This window comes from Macaca nemestrina, chromosome 17, assembly GCF_043159975.1.
Source record: "Macaca nemestrina isolate mMacNem1 chromosome 17, mMacNem.hap1, whole genome shotgun sequence".
Taxonomy (NCBI): domain Eukaryota; kingdom Metazoa; phylum Chordata; class Mammalia; order Primates; family Cercopithecidae; genus Macaca; species Macaca nemestrina.
In genome coordinates this window covers 73,513,527-73,535,701 of record NC_092141.1, presented here as the reverse complement: position 1 = coordinate 73,535,701, position 22,175 = coordinate 73,513,527, and the positions used below count along the sequence as shown (strand labels likewise).

At 48.4% G+C, this 22,175-nt stretch overlaps 1 protein-coding gene across 8 annotated transcripts in view; it reads left to right on the top strand.

Annotated features, from left to right (window-relative positions):
- The window catches only part of LOC105468997 (platelet and endothelial cell adhesion molecule 1), an 85,149-nt gene extending 63,890 nt beyond the window's left edge, over positions 1 to 21,259 (top strand). For 5 of the 8 annotated variants that reach the window (XM_071083457.1, XM_071083456.1, XM_071083458.1 and 2 more), the window contains 3 exons: positions 1,857 to 1,913; positions 13,998 to 14,020; positions 19,904 to 21,259. In XM_071083457.1, coding sequence (XP_070939558.1) covers positions 1,857 to 1,913; positions 13,998 to 14,020; positions 19,904 to 19,933 — 110 coding nt within the window. In that variant the 3' untranslated portion in view covers positions 19,934 to 21,259. The remainder of the gene's footprint in view (positions 1 to 1,856; positions 1,914 to 13,997; positions 14,021 to 19,903) is intronic. The other 3 variants (XM_011719516.3, XM_071083459.1, XM_071083460.1) reach the window with 2 other exon arrangements.
- Positions 21,260 to 22,175: the final 916 nt, after the last annotated feature.

Below are 22,175 nucleotides of genomic sequence, written 5' to 3'. Positions count from 1 at the left end.
AGCTGTCGCCCCAGAGGAGGTGCCAGGGAGATGGTCTTGGGAATAAGTCATGTCAGTGTGTTGTAGACAAATGTCACCAACATGCTATGGAGCTCAGGGGGCCCTGTAACGTCCCAGGACACAGAGGGAGGGTAAGTGTGGGGGTGTTGGTACATGCGTGAAGCTCTACCAGGGTTGCAGGGAAATGGGGCAGGGAGAAAGGGCAGTGCTGGCTGTGGAGGAGTGTGTGTGGGGCCAGGAGGTGAGAGTGGGGTGTCCCTGGAGCATGGTGAGACGAGGGCATCTCAGTGCAGGTAGAGTCCAGGGTCATACCCCGGCCACCCACTCTGAGGAGGGAAATGCACTGACCGTGGCACAGGAATTCCCTTACCCTATCTGGGGCTCCCTTTCCCCATCTGTAAAAGGAGAATAATGGCCCACACGACATCAGGCTCTTTTCTACAGAGAGGCTTCCTGGGCCTCTGTGCAGGTGACAGGAGCTGGGAAGTGGCCAGGTTCCATCCTGTTTCCTCAGGGTTGGTGGGTATGTATGTGTGTGCACACCCTGTGTGCATGAGTGTGTGCACACCCAGCTTGCATATTTGTACATACAGTGTGTATGTACACGCTGTATGTGTATACAATGTGTGCAGACATACCCTACACACTGTATGAGAGTGTACATAGAATGTATTTACATTGTGTGCATGAGTGTGCATGTGTGTACGCTGTGTATTTTTGTGTACACATCCTGTGCCCATACCCCAGTGTAAGGTAAACAGATGGCAGGAAGGGCACCCTTGAGTCTCCTCCAGGTGTACACCACACCCTGGGTCAGTCAACATGCTGCTCTATTGAGAGGGTCTAACCCAGAGGATCTCAGCTTTGTCTGCATAGTAGAGCCCCTAAGGAGCTTCTAAAAAAACCAGCACCAGGGACCCGCCCCCCAGACCAATCCAACCAGAAACTGCAATGAGTTTCAGGAGCCAGCAGTGAAAACAGCCAGCCCAGCTGTCTAACCCTGTAAGAGTTCTCAGTCCTGGCTATTCCTGGGGTCACTGACAACCCCCAGGCTCTAACCCAGACCTTGGGATCTGGTTCTGGATCCCGGGGTCTGGGCTCTCAGGTGATGGGGAGGCCATAGCCCAACCCTGCATTGAGGGACCTGGCAGAGTGTCTGGACAAGGGTCACGGTGGCAGGGGAAGAGGAACGGGGCCACCAAGCTGGAGGCTGCAGGCCCTTGCTGGGGCCCCTCCATCCGTGGCCCCTCAGGTCCAGGATTCCTCTGGAGCATGTGGCCCTGCTCCACAATGACCTGCTGACCTCCTATTCCCAGACTAGGGGTGATGCTGGTTAAACCAAGATCTTCTTCTTCTTCTTCTTCTTTTTTTTTTTTTTTTTTGAGATGGTGTCTCACTCTGTTGCTCAGGCTGGAATGCAATGGCGCAATCTTGGCTTATTGCAACCTTGGCTCATTGCAACCTCTGCATCCTGGGTTCAAGCGATTCTCATCCCTTAGCTCCCGAAGAGCTAGGATCACAGGCACGCATCACCACGCCCGGCTAATTTTTTTAATTTTTAGTAGAGACAGGGTTTCGCCATGTTGGCCAGGATGGTCTCAAACTCCTGACCTCAGTGATCTGCCCGCCTCAGCCTCCCAAAGTGCTGGGATTACAGGCGTGAGCCACCGCGCCCAGCCAGGATCTTCTAATATCAGAAATGACAAGGTCTCCGGGTGCTTCTGGACCTGGTTCTAGTGGGGTGCAGTGGTGGGGTACAGCCTTGCCTGCAGAGCCTCAGACCTTTTCCTATGACTGCAGTGGACTGACCTGGTTCCCAGAGGCAGCTACTAACTTATGCCTTGTCCTTTTTCCAGATCTAGTAAAGAAGGGCACAGAGACAGTGTACACTGAAGTCCGGAAAGCTGTCCCTGGTGAGTGAGGTTCCCCAGTGCCCCAACCTGGGGAATGGATGCCCCTTAGAATCACTGATGGGGCCTTGGGAGTGGGCAGAGAAAAGAGGAAGCAAAGAAGGCCAAAAAAGGGGTGCCACCTCTTACACCAGTGCTCTGGGCTCCCTCTGTCCCACCCCCCTTAAAAAGTCACCTCAGATTACATTTACTATTCGTTTAGTCAACAAGCACTTCTTGAGTGCCTACTGACCCCAGCCAGTGACCCTTACCTGCTCCCCACACAGGCCCTGGTGGCTGGGGTTCCCCAAGGTCTTGGACGTCAAGTGTTTTGTTTTGGAGACTCCCAGTAGCTTCAGCCTTTCTTCTTTTTTCTTTTTTTTTTTTTTTTCTCTTTCTTTCTTTTTTTTTTTTTTTCTTTTGATATGGAGTCTTGCTCTGTCACTCAGGCTGGAGAGTGCAGTGGTACAATCTTGACTCACTGCAACCTCCACTTCCTGGATTCAAGTGATTCACCTGCCTCAGCCTCCTGAGTGGCTAGGCTTACAGGCGCCCACCACCATGCTCAGCAATTTTTTTTTTTTGAGACAGAGTTTCGCTCTTGATGCCCAGGCTGGAGTGCAATGGAGCGATCTCGGCTCATCACAACCTCTGCCTCCCGGGTTCAAGCAATTCTCCGGCCTTAGCCTCCTGAGTAGCTGGGATTACAGGCATGTGCCACCACACCCAGCTAATTTTGTATTTTTAGTAGAGACGGGGTTTCTCCCAGTTGGTCAGGCTGGTCTCGAACTCCCAACCTCAGGTGATCCGCATGCCTCGGCCTCCCAAAGTGCTGGGATTACAAGTGTGAGCCCCGTGCCCAGCAGCTTCAGCTTTTCTGACAATAGACTGACTTTGGGAGTGGGTGTGGGTTTGCAGGTCTGCTCTATTTCTTTTGGTTTGGCTGGCCCCACTTCACTTCCCATGATGACCCACTGCTTCCTCATGGACAGGCTTCCCCCAGAGCTGAGCACAGAGTTTAAGCAGACCCGGAATTGGGGGAGTTCAACAAGTCCTTTTTTTCGGGGGGGAGGTTATAATAACTGTATTCAATTCTGGTGAAATGAAATACACAATGACAACTTTTAAATTCTGAAAGTAAGTCAGCAATCTAAAAGACATAAACATTGTGGGGGAAATAGTGACTATGTAAGTATCTCGCTTTGTACAGCAGACCTCTATTTAAGTGGATTCTTGAAAAGAGAATCATTAAAATGGTCCAGGACATTTCTACAAAGGGTGGCTACTCCGGCTGGGAGCGGTGGTTCATTAAGCGCTCAGTAAGTGCTTTATTTATTTATTCAAAATAAATAAATAAACGTAAAAGGATGGCTCATCCGATTGCAGTCGGCGAACCAGCAGCAGCAATATCAGGCCCAGCCCAGACCCACAAAACTAGTCTCTGGAATCTGAACTTAGCCAGCCTCAGATGTTTCTGATGCTGCCAATATTTGAGATCACTGTTTGTGTTTTGTTTTGTTTTTTGTTTGAAACGGAGCCTCACTCTGTCACCCAGGTTGGAGTACAGTGGTCCCATCTCAGCTGACTGCAACCTCCATGCGACATCCCCTGGCCCCTAAGGCTTGTGATTCTCCCAAGTAGCTGGGACCACAGACACACACCACCATGCCCAGCTAAGTTTTTGTATTTTTGGTAGAGATGAGGTTTCACCATGTTGCCCAGACTGGTCTTGAATTCCTGAGCTCAAGCAATCCACCCGCTTCAGTGTCCTAAAGTACTGGGATTACAAGTGTGAGCCACTGCGCCAGGCAAAAAGCATTGTTTTAAAAGAACCATCCAATTCTCTGAAGACCCTGCTTTTTATCTGAAACACTGATCACTCCTTACTTCACTTTTAAAAGTTGGTATATTTGAAAGGAGAACAGAAACTCAACCCCTTGCGGAATTTGACCCTGAATAATTACTGAATAACAAATTCTCTGGGAAATTTTTAGCTCCAGTACCTCATTTCACAATCTCCATATATTCAGAGCTAACAAAGTGCAAATCTGACAATAAATAGGCGTTTTCTATTTGTCTAGTGTAAGGGAAAGTTATAAGTGAGGTAGGGTTCAAAGTTGCTCCCATTGTGCAATTGTACAAAAATGCCCCTTCTGCTTTCTTGGTGGTCCCTGAGATTGTTCACTTTCTTGGACAGAGCTGAAGAGTTCACTTTCAGTTGCTTTGGTTATGCAAAAGCTCCTATTTGAGCACTTACTGTATGTGCTAAGTGGTCTAAGTACATCGTCTCTTTCAATGGGATTTGTCAATGGGATTCACAACAAATCCCATTTTACAGTTGAGGATACTGAGGCATAGAGAGGTTAAGACCAAAAAAAAAAAAAAAAAAAAAAAAAAAGGCCGGGCGCGGTGGCTCAAGCCTGTAATCCCAGCACTTTGGGAGGCCGAGACGGGCGGATCACGAGGTCAGGAGATCGAGACCATCCTGGATAACCCAGTGAAACCCCGTCTCTACTAAAAAATACAAAAAATTAGCCGGGCGAGGTGGCGGGCGCCTGTAGTCCCAGCTACGCGGGAGGCTGAGGCAGGAGAATGGCGTGAACCCGGGAGGCGGAGCTTGCAGTGAGCTGAGATCGGGCCACTGTACTCCAGCCTGGGCGACAGAGCCAGACTCCGTCTCAAAAAAAAAAAAAAAAAAAAAAGAGAGGTTAAGACGCTTGCCCAAGATCACACAGCAAGCAAGCCCCTGAGAATCGTTCCTCCCCGGAGTGGACTCCACGCTCTTGATCACTGAGGTGTACTGTCTTCGGTTTTGGGAAGTGGGATGGTAGAAGGTAAAAGCTGCAGGGATCCTCACTGCAGGAGGCCAGCTCCTTCCCACCTCTGCCTCGAGGCCTCCAGCGAGGTCTGTGATCATCTGAGGCTACTGGTTGGAGGCCCTTTTGTAGGTGGAGGGAGGCACCTTAGTGTGCGTTCTAGAGTCTATATAAGAAGGGAAAAACTTAACTTTTTTTCCTTTACTCTCCTAAGTGCTCCGACTGGGGCCCTGCGAATTGGACAAGCAGATTAACAAGAGAAAAACAGAGTTTATTAACATACATAATGCAAATCACACAGGAGAAACATCAATGATGAGTAACTCAAAGGGGCAGTTAGCACTTGGGGTCTATAAAGCATCTTAGGCTGATAACAGTGGCTCACGCCTGTAATCCCAGCACTTTGGGAGGCCGAGGCAGGTGGATCACCTGAGGTCAGGAGTTGGAGACCAGCCTGACCAACATGGTGAAACCCCATCTCTACTAAAAACACAAAAAATTATACAGGCCTGGTGGTACATGCCTGTACTGAGGCAGGAGAATTGCTTGAACCCGGGAGGCAGAGGTTGCAGTGAGCTGAGATCACGCTGTTACACTGCAGCCTGGGCAACAAGAATGAAACTCTGTCTCAAAAAAATAAAAATAAAAATAAATATATAAAGCATCTTAACAAAGAGCAATAAATATGTAGAGAAATGACAAGACAAAGGAAAAATGGTTTTTGGCTTCCCAGGGTGGCAAACTGGGGAAGTGAATCAAGTGGCCACAAAGCTTCTATGGGGATATTTACAGCAGGCGTCTTTTCTTAGGAGTTTCTGCTTTTAGGGTTGGGCATGGTGGTTCATGCCTGTAATCTCAGCACTTTGGGTCTTTTCTTAGGAGTTTCTGCTTTTAGGGCTGGGCATGGTGGCTCATGCCTGTAATCTCAGCACTTTGGAAGGCTGAGGTGAGAGAATCGCTTGAGCCCAGGAATTTGAGACCAACTTGGGCAACATAGTGAGTCCCCATCTCTACAAAAAAAGTAAAAAAAAAAAAAAAAATTAAAAATCAATAGAAAAAAAAATTAGCTGGGTGTAGTGATACGTGCCTGTAGTCCCAGCTGCACAGGAGACTGAGGCAGGAGGATAGCTTGAGCCTGGGAGGTGGAGTCTGCAGTGACTGCACCACTGCCCTCCAGCCTGGGTGACAGAGTGAGACTGTGGGTTCCAAAAAACTTAACTTTTTCCCTTTACTCTCCTAGGTTTTCTGACTGGGGCCCTGCAAATTAGACAAGACAGATTAACAAGAGAAAAACAGAGGCCCTCTTTGTTTTTCTCTTGTTAATCTGTCTCAAAAAAAAAAAAAAAAGGAAGAAGTAGTTTCCACTTTTAGATGGAAGCAGCTCTGGGAAGACTTCTATCTACATCTGAACCAGCTCGAGATAATCCTTATGCCAAAGGGCCATATTTCGTGGTGGCATATTCTGATTTCCTTCATCTGCGTTAGGGCAGCTGGCTGTTCGAGTGGGTTTTCTCGTGGTCTCCAGGTTGGTGTCTGGGCTGTTGGAACCTGACCCCTCCCTCAGGCTGAAACCACAGGCATCGTAGAACCCACTCTTGTAGGATTTGAAGCGGTGTAGGGCACAGGCTTTGCTGGGAGACATCGCAGTCCCCCTTCTGAGGCAGCCCCCAACCAGCTGTGTGACTGTGACCAAGATGTCTTACCCCTCAGAGACTCAGTTTCTTCAACTGTTAAATGCAAATGGGGTTAAATGAGATAGAATCATGGGAGATAGTACTGGTTATCCCCACAGTCACGGTGTTATCCCTGCCACAGAGTGAGCATTTAATCAATTTCAGTTTAAAAACACAGGAGGAACTTGAACCCTACAGAATTCAGTGTCTTGCCCAGAGTACTACTAGAGCAGTCCCCTGACTCCCAGGCCAGGACCCTCCCACAGCACCACCTGGGCCACCTGGACTCTGCAACCTGGTCTCTAAACTGGCAGACCATTAGGGAACCTGACAGGTCTCTAACCTGCCCAAGGGTGAAGGTAGAGAGAGCCCTGGGTCCTGCATGGCTGTAGCCCTTGGGGCCTGCAGCTGCCTGCAGCTGTGTCTCCAACCCACCTAGAAGCCTCTGGTCCTGGAAGCCAAGGGATTTCCTGTTTCTCAGTGCTTCCTTGAGGAGAGGAGCCTGTAGGATATGACTGATTCTTTCTTCCTTCCTTCCTTTCTTTCTTTCTCTTTCTTTCTTTCTTTCTTTCTTTCTTTCTTTCTTTCTTTCTTTCTTTCTTTCTTTCTTTCTTTCTTTCTTTCTTTCTCTTTCTTTTTCTTTCTTTTCTTTTTCTTTCTTTTCTTTCTTCTTTTTCCTTTCTTTCCTTTTTCTTTCTTTCTCTCTTTCTCTCTCTCTGTCTCATTCCTTACTTCTTTCTTTTCTTTTCTTCTCTTTTCTTTCTTTTTCGTAAGACAGAGTCTCACTCTGTTACCCAGGCTGGAGTGCAGTGGCACAATCACGGTGCACAGCAGCCTCCACCTCCTGGGCTCAAGCAGTCCTCCTGCCTCAGCCTCTGGAGAAGCTGGGATTACAGGCACACACCACCACACCTGGCTAATTTGCCATGTTGCCCAGGCTGTTGTCCAATTCCTGGGCTCAAGCGATCCGCCCGCCTTGGCCTCCCAAAGTGCTGGGATTTAGGCGTGCGCCACCTGAAGGCTCGGCTTTGCTTTCTTTCTTTTCCTCTTACTGGTTTGCTAGAAAGCAGGCATCCATTGGAGGAATTTTTCTCCTAAATTCTCTGGGACTTCCTTAATATAAACCATCTTCTAAGTAATCTCTTTTCTTCCACTCCCTACGTGAAATCGGAGAGATTCCCTCCTCTCTGCCTGGGGGAAGTGAGATGATTCTCCAAGGAGCCAGATCCTTCAGCCAGCAATGACGCACCCACTTAGGCTTCTCCCACACTCATCCTCAACCTCTCTTTGTTCAAGTCCTCTCCAGAGCCCAGAGCTCATTAAGGATCATCATTTCTTTATTTATTTCTTTTTCTTTTGTTCTTTTCTTTCTTTCTTTTTTTTTTTTTTTTTTTTTTTTGAGATGGGATCTTCACTCTGTTGCCCAGGCTGGAGTGCAGTGGCGTGATCTTGGCTCACTGCAAACTCCAGCTCCCAGGTTCAAATGATTCTCCTGCCTCAGCCTCCTGAGTAGCTGGTACCACAGCTACTGCCACCACGCCTAGCTAATTTTTTTTTTTTTTTTTTGTATTTTTAGTAGAGACAGAGTTTCACGATATTGGCCAGGCTGATCTTGAACTCCAGACCTCAGGTGATCCACCTGCCTCGAACTCCCAAAGGGCTGGGATGACAGGCATGAGCCAGCACGCCCAGCCAGATCATCATTTCTTATACATCATCATAACCATCCCCAGATTCTTCATCATTGCCAAATTCTTCAGCAACTCTTTCCTCTGGATATTATTCCACCTCTATAGACTGCAGATTTCTTTTGTTCCGTGTTGATTTTTTTCTCCCTATACTCTAATTCTCTTGTGGTTGGGAGAGTCCCTTCCTCCTCGGTCACAATTACAGCTAATATGTATTGAGCACTCCCTGTGTGTGAGACACTTGGAGTCCTACCTTAATCCTCAAGATCATCATACGGCTGATGGGGGTTCTATTATTATTCTTGCTCTGCAGATGGGGAAACGGGCCCAGAGGTTAACTAACTTGTCCTTGTTCCACAGCCAGTGGTAGAGCAGGGATTGAACCCAGGAAGCCTGGCTGAAGTCATGCTCTTCAAAGCCTTCCTGTTCCCTCTCTTTTTTTCTCTCAATTGGTTTGTTACCAATTGCTGTCAGTTGTTTGTTGCCAAACCAGTTGACTGCATTCTTCTCTGTTTTCCATCTTTCTTAGTCTAGTTTTCATGTTATCAGCATAATTGGAGAACTCTACTTTTTTTTTTTTTTCCAGACAGCATCTGGCTCTGTCACTCAGGCTGGAGTGCAGTGGCATGATCTTGGCTCACTGCAACCTCCATCCCCCGGCCTCAAGCATCCTCCCATCTCAGCCTCCTAAGTAGCTCCCATCTACTTTAGACATTAAGAGTAATATTCTACTGTGGCCTGGGTGACCCTGGGCAAGTCGTAGAGCCTCTTGAGACCTTGATCACCTTCTCTGTAAGGTGAGGGATGGGCTGGATGCAGGTCAGTGGTCCTCGGGCTTTATTAAAACATCAATTGTTTGGCAGCACCCCACTCCCTGTGAATTTCCCATTCACTGGGTCTGGAGTGGTGCCAAAAACCTGCATTTCTAACAAGTGCCCACGTGCAGCTGCTGCAGTCACACTGGGACCTGGGCTTTGAGACCCACTCTTGATGCTGCGTGTTCCTTTCCGGTTGTGCCACGCTAAGGCTCTGTTCTTGTTGGAAGGAGTAGGGTCTTTCTCACCCTCCAGAAATCCTGGAGGGATCTTGCAGCATTGGTGGGCAGGTAAAACCCAGAAACACTGTGCTTATTGGAGGGAAGGTGGTATTGAGTGACCCCCCTAAAACAGGGGGACCGGTGTGGGGTAGGTCTTGGACAGATCAGTGAGCCAGCTGGGTGCAGAGCGGAGTCTTCGCTGACCTTTCCTCCTCTTGTTCGCCATCATCTTCTAGCCTGCAGTACTTCAGGGTTACCTATTTTGGGAAATGGCTTACAGGGCACAGTTCTGGCCCTTAAACCCCCTTTCAACCCCTGACTAATACAAAATAAACCCTCCCCTAGATAAGCAAAAGGGCTTGGGGCAGGCCTGCCTCCAAGGAGCAGCCCCAGGGCCGAGGAGAGAGAGCTGGGCGCTGGCACAGGAGGCTGGAGTTTGATGGGAAAGCTTGCAGACAGCGGGGAGCTGCCTGGTCTTTCCAGTCTTGGCTTTTGGCTCTAAGCACGGCTTTTTTTTTTTTTAATTGTATCATGAGGCCCCTTCTACTCAGCTGCCTCCCCGCTTTAGGGGATGGACACAGCACTGGCAGGGATCCTGTGTGTCTCAGTTTCCCTATTGACTTTCTATGGCCTAGAGATATACAGTAGAATTCTACACTATGTTTTTTTCCCTTTTTTTTGAGAAAGGGTCTCTCTCTGTCACCCAGGCTGGAGTGCAGTGGCACAATCTTGGCTCACTGCAACCTCCGCCTCCCAAGGCAGGCCCCTCTGACTCAGCTGGGACTACAGGCATGCGCCACTGCACCCAGCAAATTTTTTTGTATTTTTAGTAGAGATGGGGTTTCGTCGTGTTGACCAGGCTGGTCTTAAACTCCTGAGCTCAAGCAATCCGCCTGCCTCAGCCTCCCAAAGTGCTGGGATTACAGTGCCTGGCCCACTTTTTTTTTTTACTTTTTACAATTTTATTCTTAAAATTGTAGTAAAATGCATATCACATAAAATTTACCATTCTAACTCTCAAGTGTCCAGTTCAGTGGCACTAAGTACTACACTTTTGGTTGTCACTGCGTGGTGGACAGAGAAGAGAATGCTACTGCATCTCACGGAGAGAGGCCAGGGATACCGCTAACCATGCAACAATGCACAGGACAGCCCTCTCCCCACCACAAAACACCACCCAGCCCAAAATTTCAACAGGGCCACCATGGAGAAACCCTGGCTAGAGGAATTTACCTCCTGCAACTCCTCCAACAGGGGGCTGGTTTTTCTCTCCAATGCCAGCTCTTGCCTGCCCTCTGTCTTGGGAGATGACTTGGGGCACATCCAACCTGATTACTGTGGCTCTGGATGGGTGCTGAACCATGCTCTGGGCACCAGCCATGCATATGGAGTCAGAGAGGCCCACCTCCCCATCACAGAATCTGTTCACTCAATGTCCAGCTTTTACTTTTTTGTTGCTGTTTTCTGTGGTTTTTTTTTGTTTCTTTCTTTTTTTTTCTTTTTTTCGAGACTGTGTCTTGCTGTGTCACCCAGGCTGGAATGCAGTGGCATGATCTTGGTTCACTGCAACGTTTGCCTCCTGGGTTCAAGTGATTCTCATGCCTCAGCCTTCCAAGTAGCTGGGATTGCAGGCACGCACCACCACGCCCAGCTAATTTTTGTATTTTTAGTAGAGACGGAGTTTCACCATGTTGGCCAGGCTGGTCTCAAACTCCTGGCCACAAGTGATCTGCCCGTCTCAGCCTCCCAAAGTGCTGGGATGACAGGCATGAGCCACTGCACCCGGTCTACCTTCTACTTTCTATTTGCCTGGAATTCAGACTTCCAGGGTGTTGCTTAAGGAGGCAGAAACCCTAGTCCTCACCTCATCCCCTGCCAGCCAGTATACCAAGAGTGACTGGGCTGAGAGTAGCCGTGACAGGAAAAGGCTGAGAAAGAACCGAAGAAAAGGAGGCCTCTGTGCCAAGTCTCCCATGGGAGGAAGAGAAGAGCACTTGAGGATCAGTCCCCACCCATCCTGTGAGGCCCAGAGCCAGTGAGGCCAGAGGGCACTGCCAACCCTACCCCTAAGGAGCCATTTCCTACTTTGGCGTGCAAGATGGTAAAAGAGCATCCCATGAAAAAAATGGATGCTACCTCCAATTCTACTTTGGTGGTGACTGCTCTGTTACCAAAAAAACAAGAACTGCAAGTGTGCGTGGAGTGGGTGTTCCATCAGTATTTGAGATTTTAGCATTGTGTCTTTAGATTGCTTTAGAAAATGCTGACTTGAGGTTCTTTCCCTGTTGGGAAGGAGGTTCCAGAGCCCTTGGGAGACTAGGAGGTTCCAGGAATCACGGGATCCTTTGGGTCCTTGCAGGTCAGATTTGCGTTGGGGGTGCTGTCCCCAACCTCACTCAATGCATGGAAGTTGACACAATGGCTCAACATTACCGTTGGGCTGATTCATCATTTGGCTATTGACGCCAGCCTCTGGCCCAGCCAGGACAGAAAAAGGGCCTCTGAGGAACTTCTGGCTCTGTTCCCTCTATGGGGGAGGGGCAAAGGACTTGTGATAAGACAGGGTGTTAGGGTGAGGTGGACTTGGGGAAACAGGATATTTCTAAATTAGAGAAACAGAAGGGTTGTGACCCCCGCTGTGACAGATGGGCCCTGAGCCTGCCCGAGGTGCAGGAGGAACTGTATGTGGGCTTGGGGCTGGCTCTATACCGAGGCCCCTTGGCATGCTTTTCTCGATAAGACTGAGGACCTATGGCCCTCCCACCATTCCCTCCACCACCTTTGAGAACAGCAACCATCCCCAATGCCCGCATCACCTCTTGGGGTCTCCCCCAGGCAGCAGGTGAGGTTCCCATGACTTCTCTGTCTTCAAGTCAGGGTCCACAGTCGGCTGTTTGGGGATCTGCCCCAACATATGGGCCGCTGACCATTGGGTGGGGTCCTGGTCCTTTCCAGAAGGGCAAGCCATACCCGTCACTTGCCTCTCATAGTGAAGACCATCTCTAATGAATGCAGGCAGGGATCACCCACCACCCATGCAGAGCTTCCTGCTCTCATTGGCTTTTCTCACCCTCACTGTCCTCTTGCTGACATCTGGTTGGGACCATTTGCACAACTGCAGACTGGCAGGGCCAGGCAAACACAGCATGTCACCTGCCAGGAAGGTGGTGTGAGGCCAGGCGCGGTGGCTTATGCCTTGTAATCCCAGCACTTTGGGAGACTGAGGCAGGTGGATCATCTGAGGTCAGGAGTTTGAGACCAGCCTGGCCAACATGGCTAAACCCCATCTTTACTAAAAATACAAAAATTACCCGGGTATGGTGGTGGGCACCTATAATCCCAGCTACTTGGGAGGCTGAGGCAGAAGAATCACTTGAACCCAGGAGATGGAGGTTGCAGTGAGCCACTGCACTCCAGCCTGGGCGACAGAACTAGACTCTGTCTCAAAAAAAAAAAAAAAAAAAAAAGAAGGTGGTGTGGGCTTCTGGGCAGTTGAGAAGAGACTCCTGAGGGGAAGGGGAAAGAGTTGCCCAGATCTGCTAAGAGCATTGGCAATGCTTCTGCCTCCTGCTCTGTTGAGTCTGCTCCTGGAAGGGATTGACAAAATAGTGTGAAATCTAGAAATAGCTTTATTCCCAAAGAGGATACTGGTGGTATTATTGAAAAGAGCAAAAACTTGGAAAGAACCTATATTTTTAAAGTAAGGAATTGGTGAAGTCAATAGTTGCACATCCATTTAACAATTATTTAGTAGCTAATTGGACAATTATGCTTGAGAAGTTACCGGAAAAAGTTTATAAAGCCATGTTACATGAAAAAGTTAAGTTATAAAGTGGCATATACTGTATAATTATAACTGCTCCCCTGCCTCCCTGCCCCCCAAAAAGTCAAATCATAGTGGAAAATGACTAGAAAAAAAAAAAGCATCAACAGGGTTTGGAGAATGAGGCCAGAGATCATTTTTATCTGCTACTTCCTACTTTCCCATAGTTTTCATTTTTTTTTCTTAAAAAAATATGTGCTACTCTTTTTTTTTTTTTTTTTTTTTTTTTTAGATGGAGTCTTGCTCTGTCGCCCAGACTGGAGTGCAGTGGTGCAATCTCGGCTCACTACAACCTCTGCCTCCCAGGTTCAAGTGATTCTCCTGCCTCAGCCTCCCGAGTAACTGGGACTACAGGTGCCCAACACCACGCCTGGCTAATTTTGTATTTTTAGTAGAGATGGGGTTTCGCCATGTTGGCCAGGCTGGTCTCCTGGCCTCAGATGATCCGCCCGCCTCAGCCTTCCCAAATGCTGGGATTACAGGCATGAGCCACCACGCCTGGCCATGATACTACATTTTTTAAAAACTGTTTAAAATATTAAATGAGGCCAGACGTGGTGACATAGCCAGCACTTTGGGAGGCTGAGGTTGGCGGATCACCTGAGGCCAGGAGATCGAGACCAGCCTGGCCAACATGGTGAAACCCCATTTCTACTGAAAATACAAAAAAAATTAGCCAGGCATGGTGGTGCTTGCCTGTAATCCCAGCGACTTGGAAGGCTGAGGCAGGAGAATTCCTTGAACCCGGGAGGCAGAGGGTGCAGTGAGCTGAGATGGTGCCACTGCACTCCAGCCTGGGTGACAAAGGGAGACTCTGTCTCAAAAAAAATAAAGAAAATTTTAAATGAAGTGCCAGGGACTTTATATGCATGTCATGTGGAGCTAGAGGGTCCCGGGGAACCTGTCTTTGCACACGGGAGCCAGAAACCTCTAAGGGCACCTGCGGGCTGATGTCTCCTGGCTCTTGCCTCCTCCCTCTTTTCTCGGCCTGCTCCTGCCCCTGTGACGTCGTTGGGGCAGTTGAACTGGGTTCTTTGCATTGCTCACTGCCATGTCATCCTTTGTTTTGCAGATGCCATGGAAAACAGATACTCTGTAAGTACACATTTCATATACATTATATTTAAAAGTACTCCACTGAACAGTGAAATATTTCCAGACTCACCCACGTCCTGCATTCCCACGAATTCTTCCCCACTCCCTAGTCTGTTTCAGACCAGGAGCCCTGGGCTTCTCTGACTAGCCTTGGCCAGTTCCGATTTTGAATATTGTCTCTTGCAATTTCCATCATTACATCTCAGCCCACATGTGAAGGGATTGGGACTCTAGGGTGCTTAGCACCAAACAAGCAAAGCACACATTTCAATTAATGGCAGAGTCTAGGCTCTGGAAGTGAGGCAGATCTAGGGCGTATGCTTGGAGGAGTGGAGAAGCTGACAGCTCAGTACAATTTAGCCGATACCAATTACCCACTACACACCAGGCCATCAGCTGCAGGAGACACACAAGGTTCTCCTTCTCAGTTCACCTTCTGTTGAGGGAATCAGACATGTGATCACTTATCATAAAGCAAAGTGAGCTATGCCAGAGCCTGTGGGAACACAGAAGAGAGACCTGGCTAGTGGCCTCTTCCCCAGGGAATCATTTGGATGGGCCGTGAAGAATGAATGGAGTGATGGCAGCATCGACGGAGAAAGATCAGCAGGAGCACAGGGGTGAGGGATGACCAGCTTCAAGCAGCGTGGGATGGGAGAAGAAGAGTGTGACAGTGACAAGTGACGGGAGAAAGATAAGTCAGGGCTTAAATCCAAAGGACTTACATGCCTTGTCTTGTTAAGAAGTTTCATTCTGTAGGAAATAGAGTTAGGAATCTGCTATTTGGCAGATGGGAGGGTTTATGAAAGACACAGAGGCCCACGTTCAACTTTTGCAAAGACCTGTCTTCCACTCCCAACCTTTTTGTGAGCTACCCAGCAATGCAGGAGTTAACTGGGCAGCTAATATCTTAAGAAATGAGGCATTTGCCGTATAAACTTCTTTTAGGTCTGGGAAGAACCTTCGGCAAGATTTCTGGTAGCTCTTCCAGTGGGCCCCTGGCGTCCTTTGTTTTGCCCATGTCTGGACTCTTGTAAAACAGAGCTCGTTATGCCTTTGACAGACAGGAAGCCACTGATATTCCTTTTATGGAAGAAAGCTATGAATTTAAGGAAAAGAGGAATGAAATGAATGGTTGTTTTTTTGTTTTGTTTTGTTTTGTTTTGTTTTTTTCTAGCCAAAACCCACTCAGACTCCTGAAATCAGAGACTCTTGTGTCACTGGGACAAGGAGCCCAATTGACAGATGAGGAAACTGAGGCCTGCATTGGTAGAACAGCGTGCCTGGGGCCACCTGGATAGCTAATAGAGTGAGGAATAGAGCCCGGGCCTCTATACTCTGTGGCCAGTCCTCTGTCATGACAGAGACTCCTTCCAAGATGTGAAGTTGCTGTTCCAGCAATAATCTCTTTGAGAGAGTGGAAAATGAGGTCTTTGCTCCCTGGGCAGTGCGGGACACAGATGTGTTCTCCCGGAGCGATAAACATGGCTGGGTCCACCCAAAACACCCTGTAGGACCAACTTATTTACTTTGTCTTGGATCCAAAGGGTGTCTCTGGACAAAGGCTCTGAGCCCCAGGCCAGACAGAACTTTCCCCAGAAGCTGGCCCTTGGGCATCAAAATCTGCTCCCAGGATGGTCCTGAGAGCTCACCCATGGCTGGTCCTGTCCCCCCAGAAAAAAGAATAAAGTCATCTGGTGGGAGCACAGGGTTTCCAGCCATTGGGAAAGGAATTTTGAACCTTTAAGCAAATGGGTTTTGTTTATAAAAGAAGCAGGTATAGCTTCCCTAATAATCAGCTGGTGTGGGTCAGGAGAAAATTAATTGAATTGCCTAGTGGGGAAATGGGAGGAGATTTCCTTCCTGAAATCAAACCTGGCGATCATTCCCAGTTGTTTAATGGCCGTTGCCTCTGAAAACATTGGAGGAAATATCTTAACAATGAGATAGCCACTTAGCCAAAGACTAATTTGGTATTGTTTGACTTGCTTCAATGGCACATTCTGACTTCATTTTTCCTCTGCCATTTTTACCTTGTTTATAAATTGTGTGTGTGGTCGACGCAGACAGATAGTGTGGAAGAGAACACCCTGTACTTAAATGAAAGGGGTGAATCTGGACCTACGACAGTCTTGGGATCTTGGAGAGAACCCTGCCTTCTTACAGAAAGAAAGGCAATTGCCAGCTATAGCTCGCCTCCCCACTTCCTGGAGGCCAGGAGGCAGCTGGGCTACAGTGGAAACTGCCCAGGTGATGGGATCAGGGGATGGGAGGGGAGCTCCAGTTTTCCAGCTGTCTTTTGGGTGATCCTGTCTTCCTCAGGCTCAAGCTTCCTATTCTATAAAGTGGAGGAGATGATGATGACGATGATGATAAGAGTAACCTCTTAGGATTTTCTTAAGGATGAAATGAGCAACTGCAACCACCATATAAAAGCTGTAAGCTGCAAACCACCACATACAAGCTGGTTGGTTTCAAGCTCTTTTCATCACTTGGGCAATAGTAGGTGTGGATGGAGGAACTTAACTTAATTTGGCCATGAAATGACCCTGCCACATATGGAGAACGTAGCAGTTGCTTACCCAAGGCACAGGATTCAACCAAGGCCAGGCTTTGACTTAGGAATCGGAGACCCACATTAACACTTGACTTCCCGCTTCTTAGCCATGTCACCATGGGCGGATTTCTTGGTCTCTCAGGACCTCTGCTTCCTCATCTGTAAACTGGGAATCATAAACTCCCTCATCTGGTTGTTGTAAGGGTTGAATGCGCATCTGGCACAGACCTGGTCTATTGCAAATAGAAGCAGCATTGTGTAGAAGCAGGAACTGGAGATCCCAGAGTGTGTTGAAATCAAAATGACACAATATTCTGGGTACAAGGCAGGGCGATTTCACAGACGCACTCGGGTGGCTGATGGCTGGCTTCTGATTTAAGCACAGCAAGCCCAGACCTTGGATGTGAGCGTGTTAACCTTTACTTCGAAACCCCTAAGGCCCTGCTGACTATGGCCCAGCCCTTCCTGTCTGTGGCTTTGGCTCTGCAATGGTGCCCCAGGCATTGACTGCCCCCACAGAGGGAGAGCGGAGGTGTCTGGGGAGGGACTTGGTCTGGGGCCCGCAGAAAGGCTGGACACCAGAGTCATGTCTCCCCCATCCAGGCGGAGCAGAGGAAACGGAGCAGGGTGGCTGCCAGCACTGGCAGACCTCCAGCCTCTGGGGCCAGCACAGCTTGCTTGGCCCACTCGCATGGGGCTCTCCTGGCAGAGGAGGGGCCAGAGCCTTGGCTTTCTAGTTGGGGTACCTCAGCCCTGCGTCCTGTTCCCCAAGGGTCCTCAGACCCAGCAAGGCTGGAACAAAATGGAGGCACTATCCCAGCTCACCTTGGGAAGGTCCCAAGACCCTGGGTCATCCTCCGGCTCCTGCTCCTGCTTTGCTGAGTTCCACCTGCAGCAGAGTGTCCTGTGCACATGGATTTCCAGAATAGTGGATTTAGATGCTGCCTGCTCTTCACGGCCCACTGTTACCCAGGAGCCCCCTCTACTCTGGTATCTCCCAGCATGCCCTGCTCTTTTTCCCTGCAAGGGCTCCTTCCATTTGTCAAAATCCAATCTTTAGGCTGACTCCAGGGTTGCTTCTGTGAATCCCCTGCTGCCCAGCCCAGAGCCCTCTCGCTGCCTCTGAACCCCTTCCACAGTTTGGTGAGACCTCTTATACCTTCTACTTCATAGTGGTGTTATCAATAATTGGTACAATATAAAATTCTTGGGAACAGCTTCTTGCATCCCCAGCATAGAGAACAGCATATGGGTCAGATAACGGTCCAAGCACTAATAGGTGGATAGGTGACACAAATACCATTTGAAGCTGTTAGAGAGCACTACAGGATGGCAGAAGGAATCCAGGAATCCTTTTGTGGGTGTTTTTTGTTGTTGTTGTTTTGTTTTGTTTCGTTTTTGAGATGAAGTCTCACTCTGTCACCCAGGCTGGAGTGCAGTGGCACTATTTCAACTCACTGCAACGTCCACCTCCCAGGCCCAAGTGTTCCTCCCACCTTAGCCTCCTGAGTAGCTGGGACCACAGGTGCACACCACCATGCATGCCTAATTTTTGGCATTTTTTATAGAGACGGGGTTTCGCCATGTTGCCCACGCTGGTCTGGAACTCCTAAGCTCAGGGGATCCACCCACCTTGGCCTCCCAAAGTGCTGGGATTACAGGGGTGAGCTACCATGCCCAGCCAGGAATCCTTTTTGTTAAATTGTCATAAAATATACATAATATTAAATTTACCATTTTCTTTCTTTCTTTCTTTCTTTCTTTCTTTTTTTTTTGAGACGGAGTCTCACTCTGTTGCCCAGGCTGGAGTGCAGTGGCGCGATCTCAGCTCACTGCAAGCTCTGTCTCCCGGGTTCACACCATTCTCCTGCCTCAGCCTCCAGAGTAGCTGGGACTACAGGCGCCCACCACCACGCCTGGCTAATTTTTGTATTTTTTAGTAGAGATGGAGTTTCACTGTGTTGGCCAGGCTGGTCTTGAACTCCTGACCTCATGATCCACCCGCCTCGGCCTCCCAAAGTGCTGGGATTACAGGCGTGAACCACTGCGCCCAGCAAATTCACCATTTTCAAGTGTATACTTAACCATTTTCAAGTGTATAATTCAGTTGCCTTAGGTCCATTCACATTGCTGTGCAACCATCACCACTATCCATCTCCAGAGCTTTTGCTTTTTCTTTTTAAGTGAAAGCAAGTTTATCAGAGAAGTAAAGAAACAAAAGAATGGCTACTCCATAGGCAGAGCAGCCACTAAAACGCTGTAGCCATTAAACACTAACTCCCCATTGCCCCTCCACCAACCCCTAGCAACCGCTGTCTACTTTCTGTCTCTATGAATTTGACTATTCGAGGTACATCATATAAGTGGAATCATCTATTTGTCCTTTCATGTCTGCCTTATTTCATTTAGCATAATGTTTTCAAGGTTTTTCTGTGTTGAAATATATCAGAATTTCTTTCTCTTTTTAAGGTAGAATCATATCATTTTAAAACATTTAAGTTGGACCATCTAAGTTCAGTCCTTCATTTTTAAAATAAAAAAGCAGGCCTCAAACAGGTACATCTTATGTTAGTTAGAGGCAGAACTGGAGCTAGAAGCCAGATCTCTTACAAAATTTCCTTTCTTCTTCTGTGGGTAAATGGGGCACCCTCAGGACTCTGTGCTGGGTGTACATGGGTGCTTGATGAAGTTACTTGGTGGACTGATGTGATTGGTGTCCAACATGTATGCTGGGACAGAGGCTATGGTCCCTACAGAGCAGGCATGGAGAGAAGGAGACATGCATGTGGGCAGGAGCCAGGAGAGGGAGGGTGTCGTAAGCAGAGATCGCGCCACTGCACTCCAGCCTGAGTGACAGAGTGAGAATCCATCTAAAAAAAAAAATTGCTTGCTAAAGAAGTGGTCTCCTGAGGTCTTAAGACGTTCCTGACAGTGTCTTGAGTGGGTGGGAGAGAGGCTGCAGTCATTGTACTGTGGAATTTCACAACTGAGAACCACGCCTAACCAAAATCACGTTCCCTGTTTGCCTCAGTGACACAGCTACAGGGACCCTGGTGGGTGTTGTATTAAGTAAAATTTGACCTTTACTCTTTGCAGATCTGTGAAATGTTGTCTTCTGAGGGGCCACATGCATCTGTAGTGCTGAGGACTCCTTGGGCCTCTAAAGTCACAGAGAGAACCCTGCAGGGTGGGGGACCAGTGCGTGACAGCCCTGCTTTGCATTTTCTTCGAGAAATGCTGTCTGCCATTTTGTATTTCTCTCCATCAGGGCAATCTTCAATCTTGAGAGGTGTGATCATAACTTGCCTTGTTTCTTGTCGCTGCAGAGGACGGAAGGCTCCCTTGATGGAACTTAGACAGCGAGGCCAGATGCACATCCCTGGAAGGACATCTATGTGCCGAGAAGAGCAGATGATCCCTATATTTCAAGAGCTCTGTGCACTTATTTATGAACCTGCCCTGCTCCCACAGAACACAGCAATTCCTCAGGCTAAGCTGCCGGTTCTTAAATCCATCCTACTGAGTTAATGTTGGGTAGAAAGAGATACAGAGGGGCTGCTGAATTTCCCACATACCCTCCTTCCACCAAGTTGGAGCATCCTTGGCAATTGGAAGGGCAGAAGAGGAGATCCAGGGCAAAGAGGCCATTGGGATATTCTGAAACTTGAATATTTTGTCTTGTGCAGAGATAAAGACCTTTTCCATGCACCATCATACACAGAAACCAATTTTCTTTTTTGTAGCCAATCACTTCTAGCACATGGCCTGGTTAGAGGCTAGTTTTTTCTCTTTTCCTTTGGTCCTTCAAAGGCTTGTAGTTTTGGGTAGTCCTTGTTCTTTGGAAGTACACCGTGCTGACCAGACAGCCTCCCCCTGTCCCCTCTATGACCCCGCCCTCCACAAACGGGAAAACCAGGCTACTTGGGAGCACCGCCTTTGAAATACCGACCTGAAGACACGGTTCATTCGGGCAAAGCACAGAACAGAAAATGAAGGTGGAACAAGCACAGATGTTCTTAAACTGTTTTTTTCTACACTCTTTTTCTTTTCTTCTACCATGCTGAAGGCTGAAAGACAGGAAGATGGTGCCTACAGCAAATATTATTCTTAATTGAAAAATTGAAATGTGTATGTTTCTTACTAATTTTTAAAGATTTATTCCTTGCCAGGGCAGGCGAGGTGGCTCACGCCCGTAATCCCAGCACTTCGGGAGGCTGAGGCGGGCAGATCACCCAAGGTCCAGAGTTTGAGACCAGCCTGGTGAAACCCTGTCTCTACTGAAAATACAAAAATTAGCCGGATGTGGTGGCGCATTCCTGTAGTATCAGCTACTCAAGAGGCTGAGGTGGGATAATCGCTTGAATCCAGGAAAGAGGGGTTGTAGTGAGTGGAGATTGCACCACTGCACTCCAGCCTGAGTGACAGAGCGAGAATCCATCTCAAAAAAAAAAACAAAACAAAACAAAAAAAAAAAACTGCTTGCTAAAGAAGTGGTCTCCTGAGGTCTTAAGACATTCCTGACAGTGTCTTGAGTGGGAGAGAGGCTGCTGTCATTGCACTGTGGAATTTCACAGGTGAGAACCACACCTAACCAAAATCACTTTTCCTGTTTGCCTCAGTGACACAGCTGCAGGGATCCTCGTGGGCGTTGTATTAAATAAATTTGACCTTTACTCTTTGCAGATCTGTGAAATGTTGTCTTCTGAGGGGCCACATGCATCTGTAGTGCTGAGGACTCCTTGGGCCTCTGAAGTCACAGAGAGAACCAAGCAGGTCTATGTTTTTGTTTTGTTTTGTTTTGAGATGGAGATTTGCTCTTGTTGCCCAGGCTGGAGTGCAGTGGCGCAATCTCGGCTCACTGCAACCTCCACCTCCTGGGTTCAAGTAATTCTCCTGTCCCAGCCTCCTGAGTAGCTGGGATTATAGGCTGGTGCCACCACGCCTGGCTAATTTTTGTATTTTTAGTAGAGACAGAATTTCACCATGTTGGCCAGGCTGGTCTCGAACTCCTGACCTTTGGTGTTCTGCCCACCTCAGCTTCCCAAAGGGCTGGGATTGCAGGCGTGAGCCACCATGCCCAGCCTAGACTCTTCTGACAACATGATGAAAGCTGTTGGTTCCTTTCCCCAACACACACACACACAGTTGTATCACGAAAATGTCATACAATTTCCAAGTTTTCAGAGTGGTGGGCTCAGATTGCGGTCAAAAGATCAGACGACCTCTAATGACCTTCACATCTCTGTTGATGATGTGGGGACAGCTGGAGCCCCTGTGTCCAGGGAGTTCCTTAGTCCCTTGCCCTTACCAGAGAAGGGCAATTGCCACGGGAGCTGCGAAGACCCTATTCCTACTCTCGGTGCCTTACTTATGCAGCACAACTGAATTTTTTGTTTTGTTTTTGTTGAGACAGGCTTGCTCTGTTGCCCAGGCTGAGCGCAGTGGTGTAACCACGGCTCACCGCAGCCTCGAACCCCTGGGCTCAAGCCATCCTCCCACATCAGTCTCCTGGGTAGCTGGGACCAGAGGCCTGAGCCGCCATAGCTGGCTAATTTTTTAATTTTTTTGCAGAGATGAGGTTTCATCATGGTGCCCAGG